Source organism: Saccoglossus kowalevskii, chromosome 19, assembly GCF_978046115.1.
Source record: "Saccoglossus kowalevskii chromosome 19, keSacKowa6.1, whole genome shotgun sequence".
NCBI lineage: Eukaryota > Metazoa > Hemichordata > Enteropneusta > Harrimaniidae > Saccoglossus > Saccoglossus kowalevskii.
In genome coordinates this window covers 21,309,166-21,322,336 of record NC_140659.1, presented here as the reverse complement: position 1 = coordinate 21,322,336, position 13,171 = coordinate 21,309,166, and the positions used below count along the sequence as shown (strand labels likewise).

Genomic DNA, 13,171 nt, shown 5'->3' with positions numbered 1-13,171 from the left:
AAAAATTGAATTATGTATGACAATAATATTTCACTAAATAAACAACATTTCACAACAATATGTGATTAAAAGGCAACCCAAATTGTAAAAAGCAATATCAAGTTCCACGTATAAACACTGTTGTGAAGAGGCGGCGGAGCGGAATTTTAGCCAAAATCGACTAAGGCGTCATAGTATAGTATAGTATAGTATAGTATATTTTATTTGACTCAAATTAATGAATTGGGAATACATTAACCATGGTCAATAATCAAAAACAACAACAACACAATAACAAGAAATACAGATATAAAAAATACAATAAAATGTTAAAACAGATAACACTAACGACACAACGCAGGTTGTTAACATTTCTATCGATATCCTCGCAATCCAGTATTCAACTATTTGACCTAAAAGGCTTAAAAAATGATGCACACTACATTGGGAATATCATTGTTAAATCATTGATATATTGCGGACAGAGCAGGACTAAAGATGGACTTGCTTACACGTAGATAATGGAACGATTATGTTTATTTTCTCAGTCACTCACCAACACTGCGCTATTACTAATGTTAGCCATTTTCATCTTTCTTATTGTCGAAAAAACAATATGACTTTTAAAAAAGTTTAGACCAAGGCCACTGCCTTTAAGCCTTATGAGATCACCGCTTGTGCACGGTTACTAATTAGTAACCGTGGCTTGTGTTAAGACCCGTCCGAATTAGTACCATTCACAGTCATTCTTTGTTGATGCTGGCTCAATTACGACCGGATTTAATAAGTGGTTGCAAATACCATAGGTTTGCAACTTAGTAATTAATCTGTACGTGTTTTGCGACAATAAAGCGCCCCCATCGAATGCCACTCTTTTACGGGAACACACGCGAGAACATTCGTTGTTGTATGTTGTTGTTGCGTTATCGGACTTCTTTTCTGCGTTTGTAACAAAAAAGTCACACTGCAGTCAGTGGATCGGAACGAGGTAAGGGAGGATGTGCTATACAATGTACGAGCATGTCGCTGGATATTTCTAATTACAATAATATGCGCATTTCGTGGCAGTCTCTGACAGTCTGACGTCCTAGTACAACAACATTTCGTCATCATTGGATTCAGTGAGTAACACTCGGCGATTGTAAGAATGGAGCTTCAAAACCACAATTCCCTTAGAATAGTAAACTCAGTGCATTATTGACTGTTATTAAGTGTAGTATGTCAACTTCTTTTTGATATGTTTAGCCCTGAATACATATTGTACACCGTCCTTCTGTCCAAGCCTATCTGTGGCTCCATAGCTCTTCTTGTTTTTTTTTAGCAATTTTTGATACAATGTCTTTGAAATATGCTGTTTTTAGATGTTTGGATTTTATCGACACTGAAGAGTATCGTTCCTCCGTAGACTTGCGTAACACAAACGTGCGCCGCTAAACGGTGTCGAAAATAAAAGTAAATATAAAAGTACACCATTTCCTCATATCACGCAATCGAAACCACCACCAATCACTAGTATGTCTTTTTGACACATTATTAGCTGGGGTCATAGTCCCATGTGCAGTTGGGCGAGCAAAATATATATGCCCGACAAATCTGTGGCACTATAGAGTGAGAGCCAGAATCACAATAACCAGGTTGTGGAAGGGACTAAGACAATGAATTTTTATTTGCATACTGTACAGGGCTTAATTATTTTATTTTCGCTTATCTCACAAAATGTACTAAATCAAAACCTAGTGAATATTGAAATTCAAACAATAAAACTTGACCTCAGTGAATATTTTTTCAACGTCAATTCTGTTAAAATGAAACCAAGTGAATACTGTAAAACATGTTTAAATAGCTACGTGCCATTTCAGTGAATTTGACTGAATCTTAATTTAGCTAAAATGCCAACAACTTCATTGTGAGAATATATTTTATTATAAATTAGTGACATCTTGAATTAGCAAAATTACAGATTAGCTAATTTAGCACGTTATTTTAATTATTAATAAAAGGTGTCAATTCTACATAAAAATGTACAGTTTTCTCACCAAGAAATTAATCGAAACTTGCCAGAATTCACCGACTCCATAGTGCTGGCAGCCATAGTACACAGAATTTTGAAATAAGTGACATCTTGAATTAGAGAAATTAAAATAACATGCTAGCTAAAATAACATAATGTTTTACAGTATTTCCTTTTCCACAGTATATTTGTTGTCCATCCAGCTAATCACAAGGCGCTATCACATGATCTGTTGTGACATTATTCCACACAAGTTTTTTTAATAACAGAAACACATAGCAGAAATAAAAGTGAACAACGCTGATTTCCACCTTAATCTTTTGCTCTACAGGTAACATAATGTTTGCTGCCAAATTAATACAGATGCCGTTGAAGGCGAGCATCTCAGTGCCTGTACAAGTATTTATGACTAGAGCATCACCGAAACAGTTGCAATTAAAAAGTACCTTTAGAGTATTCATACAAACACAGAGATATGCATCACAGTCAAGATTAGGAGCAAGGAGAGCTGCAGAGAGAACAAAGACGAAATCTCTAAAAGAAATGGCACAGGAACCAGCATCTGGATCAGGTAACATTAATTTTGTTATTCCTTTGTATAAATTTTTCTTCAAGGCTGCTTGTAAAGAATGTTGCTTGTTGTTGAATTCATAGATACTATGGTGTTAAGGCATTAGAGTACAGACACAGAAACTAATGCATTATAATGTAACATGCTCATTGCAGAACATCTATACAAAAGGTTCTGTCAGAAATTTGAAACTCTGTTGATTTGGTCTGATTGACACTTGAAATTTGCTTCAAATAATGCTTAAACAGTTTATCCACATTTCAAGTAGCCATTTGTTGTTATAGTTACCTCCAATGCAATCAAGGTATATTGCTGTTTTACAGTAACTGTGCAATGTGCTTGTATTGCAGCAATCATAGGTGGTAGGGGTCTGTTGGCCGGAGCATCTGCTGTCGGTATTGGAGCTCTTTGTTACTATGGGCTTGGAATGTCAAATGAAGTTGGAGCACTGGAAAAGGCTGCGTAAGTAAATCTAACTTACTATATTTTCAGACAAAAAAACGGAATGAAGACTTATGTTTCGGGTTTTATTCCTCAGTTCCTCCATCATCATTTCTCTGACATGCCTGGACTGATTTTGTTCAAAGTTGTACAAGAACAAGTCATAATAGGATAAATACCCTTGAGGATTTGTTTTATCATTTTGGTTGACCTCCGACAATCTGGTGGCCATTTTTATCCCCAAAATCAACGTTTTTGAAATTGAATCTTACAGAAGTATTTAGTATGTTTCACATATTTAGGCTGCCCATTCATGATAGTCAAAATTACAATAGACGCTATATTTGTAAAAGTGTTATCATGATTAGAAGTTAGAGATGGGCACTGAGTCAAACTACAAAAAGAAATGATATATGGGTGCAAAGTTGGTTGAATACAGTATTGTACAACTAAGAAGCTAAAAGTGTTCCAGGAAATCAAATTTAAAAGGACTGATAGTTTGTGTGAGTAATTTTGTTCATATTAACTGTAGGTTCCTCTCTTGTTAGGAGACAACATGGTCCTGCTGTTATACTATGATCTTAGTCCATCCTAGAGTGTTGCCACTACTAATGACTTTGAACTTGGTTCCAGCTTATAGTGTTTACCTTGTTTACATGACAGCATTTTATCAGAGCCCAGCAACTAACCGTGTAAATGTGTTCAACTCCAATAAATTCTCAGGGTTGAAATAAGATTGACCCCTCTACATGACCAGATCGAACCAAACGAACCAGGCCGAACTACAAACCATGTTCGCCCACAATCATATAAACATACAAGAGAAAATATCTTGTTAATTGGTGTGAGGAGCAATAGTTCGGCTCAAATAAAATGCTGCCCTTCAAACCTAGAATATTGGAAAAGCAAGGGTTTCGCGTGTTTAATTCAATCTGCCCTCTGTAGTTATGTCATACAAATCCATCTAGTTAGTAAAGTAAATATTATTTATATATATTGTACAGTTGTCAGTGCTACAGCTGAAATTTAGTCTAGGGTTGTACATGCAGGGGCTGGCATAATGCAATGTAGTTTTTGCATATGTATCATTCAATTTATTGTCTGAAATGAATGAATTTACAATGTTTGATAATATTTGTCTATTTTAATTATTTTGAATGGCTTTCACAGTTGTTGGCATTTACCAAAGACTGTTAGTAATTGAATATACCATTAACCATTTACAAAGTGTATTGCATAAGCGTTGCACTGTGACGTCATTTGTTTACATTTTTACCATCCAGCATCTGCAAATGTCTGATAACAAATGTCGTACACTAATCAGAACTTCCTTACGATCAAAAAAAAAAATGGCGACTACTCTACTCATAGTTTTCAGATCACATTTTCTGTGACATTAGCCATGTAATTGTGACTAATCATATTTCTGTGGTTCTATTTAAATATAAAAATGTTCATAATCACAGTTATTGCCTCCTTAACAGTGGCACATACATGTGTATTTACTGTAATAACAACAGTAGCAGTGAAAAATGCATCTATTTATCTTTAGTTGCAAATTGTTTTATTGCCAACCAGTCATGGTACTCGCGTGCAATGGCCTCTAACACGATTTCATATTTCAAATACCATTTTTGATATATTTTGATAAATGTGTTTATTCGCTTTGAATTTTTTATACTAGAATTTGGCCACAATATGTACGTGATCGGCTTAGATCGACTTACCTGTATTTTGGTGCTGGATTAGGAATGACTGCTCTGTCTGCTGTAGCTATCGCAAGAAGTCCTGCTATAATGGCCAGAATGATGTCAAACTCCTGGCTGGTATATACAAATCAGTTCAATTGTTTCAGTGTTTGAAATGGGCATTAGCTGCTGTTTTCACCATTATTTTCATATACTGTAAAATACTTTATTTTAGCTTGAATTTATTTTCGCTGGAAAGACTTTTTTGGTATTTTGTATGGAATTTATTTTCACAAGTTTAATGTATAATATAGTAAAAAAGGTACAAATGTATATGAAACATAACACATTGTAAATGAGTGTTCTCACTCGTAAGGGGTTTCTTACTTTTCAAAAATTTACAATAGAGAAATTTAGTTTTTGTTCTTCTAGGGGTGAGTGGTGGTAGTAGCAGCAGTTATGAATGATTTGCATTTCCCATTAATTGGTTTTAATGACAGATGACCACTAAGAACTTTGTTTTATTATACTGTAGTAGTGTTTATGTGAGTAGTGTTTATGGTCTCATATGGGTGGCTAACACATCCTCCAGTTCAAATCTATCGGTATAGACACATGTTATGTAGTTTTACTGTGATTTTTTTTTCTTCAGGCTATTGGGGCAACTTTTGCTGCAGTGATTGGTTCCGGAATTTTATGTCGCTCAATTCCATATACCGAGGGATTTGGTGCTAAGCATTTAGCCTGGATGTTACATAGTGGTATTGTTGGTGCGGTTATTGCTCCATTAACATTTCTTGGTGGACCTATACTTGTGAAAGCTGCGTGGTACACGGCTGGTGTGGTCGGAGGTCAGTTTCACATCTTGATTTTCCTTTGAATAGTTTTTCATGATTGACTTAAAATTGATCTAGATACAGAAATTATTTATTTATTTAGCTTTATTGAACATGCAATGTATGCGTTTGGGAAGAGCAGGATGGATGGTCTGGTGCATCAGATGGAACCGGTCCTACTACTTAACGCGCGGACACGCGAGGGAGTGTCCGGGCACGCGCGGAAGTGAAGAGGGGGGAATACCTAACGCGCGGGGCAGCGGCAGCAATCCTTGTACTGTATAATATTCGTTTATGCTCAAAATTTGAAACAGAGTGGCGAATTCGAGCAGCTATCCACACTTTTTATGATCGACGCCCGGGCATTCCAGTGAGTCCGTCATGTTGTTTACTAATTTTGGTTAGCGTTTAACAATAGGACAATACCATTCGATCCATGGGGGTGACAGTCCTGCGAATGTGCCGACATTGTCGAAGGACAATGACAGGACAAGTTTGTGGAAGTGTACGAACACCTATAAAAGGTAGCTTCCCCTGAGAATAGAATATGATATTGATTTAGATAAACATAATATGATATTGATTTAGATAAACAGAATATGATATTGACTTAGATAAACATAATATGATATTGATTTAGATAAACAGAATATGATATTGACTTAGATAAACATAATATGATATTGATTTAGATAAACAGAATATGATATTGATTTAGATAAATATAATATGATATTGATTTAGATAAACAGAATATGATATTGATTTAGATAAACATAATATGATATTGATTTAGATAAACAGAATATGATATTGATTTAGATAAACAGAATATGATATTGATGTAGATAAACATAGAACAATTGATGCAGTGTTTATTCTGAGGAGGATGCAAGAGGAATATCGTGCAAAAGGGAAGAAACTGTATATGTGTTTTGTGGATTTGGAGAAGGCCTTTGATAGAGTCCCGAGGAAGGTGATGGAGTGGGCAATGCGGAAGAGAAGTATACCAGAGGCAATGGTAAGAGCAGTGATGAGTTTGTATGAAGGAGCAAAGACAAGAGTTAGAGTAGGATCGGAGTTGTCAGAGGAGTTTGAGGTGAAGGTGGGTGTGCATCAAGGCTCTGTACTATCACCATTGATATTTGCAGTTGTCATTGATGTAGTTACAGAGAGCGCAAGAGAAGGGCTGATGAGAGAGATGTTGTATGCTGATGACTTGGTCTTGATGGATGACACAATGGAGGCATTGAGGGAGAAGTTTGTGAAATGGAAAAAAGCATTTGAGAGTAAGGGTTTGAAGGTAAATTTTGGAAAGACAAAAGTGATGGTGAGTGGGACGGAGGAGAAAGCTTTGGTGAGTAAGGTTGACCCATGTGGCATGTGTGGAAAGAGAGTAAAGGTAAATTCAGTGCGGTGTGTGAAATGTTGGAAGTGGATACATGGGAGATGTGCAAAGATAAAGAGGGTGACCCAAAGATTGGCAAGGGATTTTGCGTGTGGAAGATGTAAGAATGGAGTTGGAAGGGTGGTGGAACAGGAAGAAAAGTTGTGTGATGAGGTTGAGACAGTGAAGGAGTTTACATACCTGGGGGACAAGGTAAGTGTGGGTGGTGGGTGTGAGGCGGCTGTGACAGCTAGAGCAAGGTTTGCTTGGGTCAAGTTTAGGGAACGTGGAGAGCTACTATATGGGAAGAGATTTCCCTTGGAGATGAAAGGAATAGTTTATAAGAGTTGTGTGAGATCAGCATTGCTGTATGGGAGCGAGACATGGTGTTTGAGTGAAAATGAGTTGGGTATTTTAAGGAGGACAGAGAGAGCGATGGTGAGAGTGATGTGTGGGGTGAAGTTGATGGACAGAAAGAAAACTAAGGACTTGATGCAGATGTTGGGTTTGAAGGAAGCGGTAGATCGGTTGGCGAAGGCAAATGGGGTACGTTGGTATGGGCATGTGCTGAGGAGGGAGTTTGGGCATGTATTAAGAAGGGCCCTTGATTTAGAGGTGAGCGGTCCAAGGAAAAGGGGAAGGCCAAAGAAGACGTGGAAGATGCAAGTGGAGGAGGAGAGTGGGAAGGTTGGGATGAGGATGAGGGATGCTTTAAATCGTGCAAAGTGGAGGGAGGGGGTAAGAGCGATTGCCACTAGTTTAAGGTGAATCCGGCCACCCTCGTCTTCGGGGACCAAACCGGATTTAAAACTCTGGACTACTACTACTACTAAACATAATATGATATTGATTTAGATAAACAGAATATGATATTGATTTAGATAAACAGAATATGATATTGATTTAGATAAACATAATATGATATTGATTTAGATAAACAGAATATGATATTGATTTAGATAAACAGAATATGATAATGATTTAGATAAACAGATATGATATTGATTTAGATAAACAGGATATCCTATTGATCTATGATATTAATCTACCTGAACAGAACATGGTATTTAGATAGAAATTACAATATTATTAATTTTGTATTTTATGAAAATTTGCATATTTGAAACAAGACTTATTGACCAAGTTCTTGTGTTTATAAAAAAATAAATTCAAATGCATATTGGGGGTGCGTACTTACACACAAATTGAGTAATTAAGCAGTCTGTGTCTTATTTTTTTTTGCAGGTCTTTCAATGGTAGCTGCATGTGCTCCCAGTGATAAATTTCTTTACATGGGAGGTCCTTTAGCCATGGGTCTTGGTGTAGTTTTCATCGCCTCCCTTGGTAAGTGGTATTTTTTGAAATCATGCTTTTCTTCTTTTCAAAATAACCCATGTGCTTTGTAGTTGAGTAAGGCTGGTCGGTCGTCTGCAGTTATGACAATGAATTATAGGTAAGAGAGTTTTTATTTTAAATTCAACGCTATATTTTGCAGTTAGCAATAAAAATATATATACAAAGACAATTAAACAGCTGTGTAATTGTGAAACTTGACAGTGCTGTCGGAAATAATCTCAAACTGATTTTACAGGTGAATATAATGAAAAATAACCGAATAAATTTGAAAATGAAAATGTAATTTATTGTTATTTATTACTCCTGAACGTTTTAGGGTATAAACCCTTAGTGTGGGATGTCAAAGGTCAATCAAGTGTGTCTCTCCACATCATGATTGCCAACTTTGCAAAGAACTCAAAATTGAGATATGCTGTACTGTTTAACATTGCTGATGCTTTCTATGTAGGTTTTCAGTAGACAATGTGTTAATTAGCTATGGCCAATTAATCACAATCAATCATTATTTCTATGATCAGATCTTGTTTATGTATGATCAGTATTTATTTAGACTTGGTACATATGTTGAACATGATGGAACCTTGATATACATCACTTTGTTTAGCAGATTAAATTGAAAATGGTCATCTGGCACCCATTTTCTTGTCTTCAATTCACTGATAGAGTGGTCACATTTCAGTCAAGGCATCATTGTTAAGGTTGTTTCATTAACACATCTTTTACTAGCAATAACGGGCAAGTGTTAATACTTTAACTATGTTTTTGTCTCATAATAGGTGGAATGTTTTTCCCACCCACCACAGCGCTTGGTTCAGGCTTATACGCTATTAGTGTGTATGGTGGTGTGGTGCTGTTTGGCGGGTTCCTCCTCTATGACACACAGCACATAGTAAGGAAAGCAGAGACTCATCCAGTGGTGGCTGGGTACCCATTTGATCCAATCAATGCGTGAGTGAATTTCTGACATTTTTTTTAATAGGCTTCATGCACACATCCTGGTATATCTGGGGGTACTTTTGCTCTTTGTCAACAATAATTTACAATATTATACGTCACCTTTTTTTCCAAGTTTATCGTACTTCCCCGAGTATAAGCCCAGGGCCAGGGGCCTGAACATGTAAAATCAGGAAAATTAGGGGGTGGGCATATACTCCGGGGGCCACCTCACAAAAGATAATTTGTTGGTGGGTTTAAAATTGTAACCATCTTCCCAAGCAGGAAAAATTATCCAAATTACATTTTTCGTTCACAGCGCCGGTCTCGGAGAAATATTATGTCTATTTTTGAGGAAAAAAACCAGAACAAATTGTCATTGATTTCCATTACACTTTTTACAATGAAGAAACAAACATGTTCATAAAAAAACACACTGTGGGAAAATAGTCAAAGGCAATATCTTTATCATTATCTTCATTGTGGAATGTTTTCAATCGTACGCAAACTCTCAATAACACCGATTTCGACAAAAAATGGTGATTTTCTCTAAAAGCTGTTGATTCGCAATTTTCGAAAGGTAAATTGAGGGTGGAGGAAGTATTTAAACCTTTCATGGTCGCCAACAAGTCATGTCGAAGAATAGTTTGCTTGTCACACTCCATTCACGATAGTCTCAATCAACACTATTATTCGGAAACCTAAAACAACGGTCAATGACCAGGTTTCATGACTTGACGATCACATTTTTGGCGTTTTGAAAACTACTACTTAAAAGAAATATGGATTACTTCAGTATTGCAACATCAGGATTCACCCTGAGTAAATAACAGAATAGAAAAGGTGTGAACCATGTTCTGTACGTTCGCCCACAATGTACTCTGAAATTAATGCGAGTTTTCTTGTAAAAGCAGGAACCAAACTAACCATACCAGTCATGATTCTCTATGCAATGAAATACATGCATATTTTAATAAATGTCGTCAACGCCCGGTAAAAACACCATGGGCCAATACTCTGGGATGCCCTCAACTTGTTAATTGTCTAAAAGTAGAGGGGTGGGCTTATGCTCGGGGTAAATGTTTTTGGACTTCAATGTCAGCTTCTTGCATTCTGAGGGAAAATTTATGAGGAATTCCAATCGATATTGAATTTGTGCCACCAGAAGGTACAAAGATGTGTGACCTTTTGGAGGTCATGCATTAAATAGAAATTTGGGACTAGCCCAGCACAGCACAGCATGCTGGTGGGTGGGTAAGTATTGGTGAAAAGTGTGATTTCCCATTATGTTAAAAAATAAATTACAATATACACTCAAGAACAAAATTAATTGATGAAATTAACCAGTTCTGCACGAGGAGAAATTGTACAGTGCTAGTTGGTGATATAATTAAAGAGAAACCTGACAATGTGTCATAGCACATTGTGACAGATCAATTCATACAAAATGTGACATTCTTTGTACTGTACTTTGTACTGCAAAAAAAGTAATTGTCTTGTGCCATATGGGTTCTAAGTGACGTATGAAATGCATTATTCCTTTAATGTGACTTTGTTGCTTAAAGTGAGAGGGTCATCACCTGCGCACGCTCTGGAATTGAGTCCCAAGCGACGATAACAACACACTCTTAAAAAGCAAAGGCTCATGGGTAGACACTTGTCTGCGAACAATGACACGCTATGGCCATCTGACGCATGCGCAGTGGACGACTCTCTGCTTTAAACACACTGTATGTGGATATTATAATAACAACTCTTTAATGCATTTTTGTACTGCAAAAATATTCTCAGGGGCAGAGTTGCGTCTGTTCTATGTTACTAAGACGCGCACCACTGTACCATGTATTTCTATGGGCTCTGCGCGAGCTGCTGTGAAACGCCGGTCGAGGAGCCGGTGAAAACAGCTAAAGTCAAGGAAACAGAACAAACTCAACTTTAAAGTAATCCTGAGCAACCAAATTTATATATGTTATATTTATTTATAACAAATTTATATATGTTGCGCATATAGGGGTAATTTAGTTGCATTGATCAGGAGAGTCCCATCAACTATCCCAAAGTACAGTTTTATTGAGAGTTTTTTGCTTTTGTTTTCACCGTGATGGTTGCCAGGTGGTGAAAATATCCCCAGGAATTGTTTTCGTTGAAACAGTTCTCATATTCGTACACATTAACCTGTGTTGAAATCAGTGACTGACTTGCATTGTTTAATTATCTCTTTCAGAGCAATGGGTATTTATATGGACACCATCAACATTTTCATAAGAATTGCTATGATTTTGTCTGGTAGTGGTAGAAAGAGAAAATGAACAACTTTCAGATGACGCATTTGCACACACATTCAGTCCACTGTAAATGCATTAATTATTCATTTTTGCTGATAAGTAAAATCCGCTAAAATAAATTTACGTGAACATGTAATATAACAATGAAAACTCATTATTTCCTCTACAAATTTGTGAAATTAAAACACAGTGAATATGCTCAAAATAGTGAAATTAAAAGTCAGTGAAAATAAATGGTTTTACAGTATTTTTGCTTTTCTAAGTGACACACCAGCAGTGCCCTGACTTGTCTTCATGAATTTTGTTCTATGAAAAAAAAAAAATTGATATCAAAAGCAATGTCATATTTGGTCTGTCTGGTTTAAATTTGATAGGAAAAATGGTTGACTGGTTTTTTTTGAGAAGTCAAAGTGGCAGTGGTTTACCATTAGTTTGTGATGCATCATGAAATTTCCACATACACGTAGGACGTTATTTATTAATGTAGCAATTATTTGAGATTTTTTGAATTGTTGAGTGTAGAAAATTGCATTCACCTCAATACTGAAACCATTGCAGTGATTCCTTTAATGAAATGTTGTGACACAGGTATTACAACATAACATATTTGATTCGTTTGTTTCACAAATTTGAGTATGGTGTGAGTAAGTCATTTCAGAGTGAATAATTTTATTTGAGTTAAAGAAATATTGTTTGAATTTGAAAAAGTCGAATTTGTTTTGATATTTATGATATTGAATAGTAAATTTATAGATGGTTTCAATTTGCGAGAGTCTGAAATCAACTCTTGTTTCTTATGACAATATGAATTAAATTTTAAAAACTATTGTTTTTGTTAAATGTGTTAAAATAGGGGATAATTAAAAATAAAATGTTATTTCTGTTATCCTAGTTTCATCATCCATGTCTCTTTACAAATACAAGGAAATACAAGGGCAGACAGACAGACAGACACACACATTGCAACATTGTCCCCCCCCATGTGTGCAACAGGAGCTCTGCAACACAATTGGAACGAACTACTTGTATTCGTTATGAATGTGACTTGAGGGGAATCTGGTTTTAGGTTGGCTTGTGTTTGATTGGGCCTGGTTTCATAGGATTGCTGTACAGCTCTGTTGTGTAGTCCTAAACATGTATTATGGTATTGGTAATATATAATCTCAATTTGCATATATAAAATGACTGGAAATGCATTCAATCTCTGTAACTAACATCACTAATTCTTATAACCACCAGGTATGTGGGAATTTTTCACTGCAATATTTTGCATGTCTGATAATGAAACTTCACACCTTGTTTTCAATGAGGGATTCACAATCTACTGACTGGTTTTATATTTCCTATAATGTTTTCTGTGGATTACCCAGGAGTAATGAGAATGAAAAAAAAAATTGAGAATTTATGAATATTGCCAATACTCAAATAGGAACAATTGCCATTTTATTTGGGGAAGGAGCTGTGGTGTCGGGCCCAATAAACACGCAGACAACAGGTTCAAGGTACAAGCAATGTTCACTTGTGTAATAACTAACAGAACTCACAAAGATGGCAGCCCCTGTCCCAGAATCCCATCTTGCTAAGCAACCCAACTGATGGCGGGAATAAGGCCATGCAAAGTACGATATATGTTTATACTATTAATGCTCAGACACAACAGGAGCAAGGATTTCTTTATTCAGGG

General features: G+C 36.2%; 1 protein-coding gene across 1 annotated transcript; it reads left to right on the top strand.

Annotated features, from left to right (window-relative positions):
- Positions 1-858: 858 nt before the first annotated feature.
- LOC100379015 (growth hormone-inducible transmembrane protein-like) lies at positions 859-11,721 on the top strand. The gene is made up of 8 exons (XM_002734997.4): positions 859-967; positions 2,322-2,561; positions 2,912-3,023; positions 4,687-4,828; positions 5,343-5,541; positions 8,159-8,257; positions 9,046-9,217; positions 11,427-11,721. The coding sequence occupies exons 2-8, from the start codon at positions 2,330-2,332 to the stop codon at positions 11,509-11,511; spliced, it is 1,041 nt and encodes a 346-aa protein (XP_002735043.1). The 5' UTR covers positions 859-967; positions 2,322-2,329; the 3' UTR covers positions 11,512-11,721.
- Positions 11,722-13,171: the final 1,450 nt, after the last annotated feature.

Bases quoted from the DNA above. Each gene is read 5' to 3' on its own strand.
- LOC100379015 (XM_002734997.4), top strand. From the start codon at position 2,330: ATGTTTGCTGCCAAATTAATACAGATGCCGTTGAAGGCGAGCATCTCA. The intron at 3,024-4,686 runs GTAAGTAAATCT...TTTTTATACTAG, and splicing joins GGAGCACTGGAAAAGGCTGC to AATTTGGCCACAATATGTAC. The intron at 4,829-5,342 runs GTATATACAAAT...TTTTTTCTTCAG, and splicing joins TGATGTCAAACTCCTGGCTG to GCTATTGGGGCAACTTTTGC.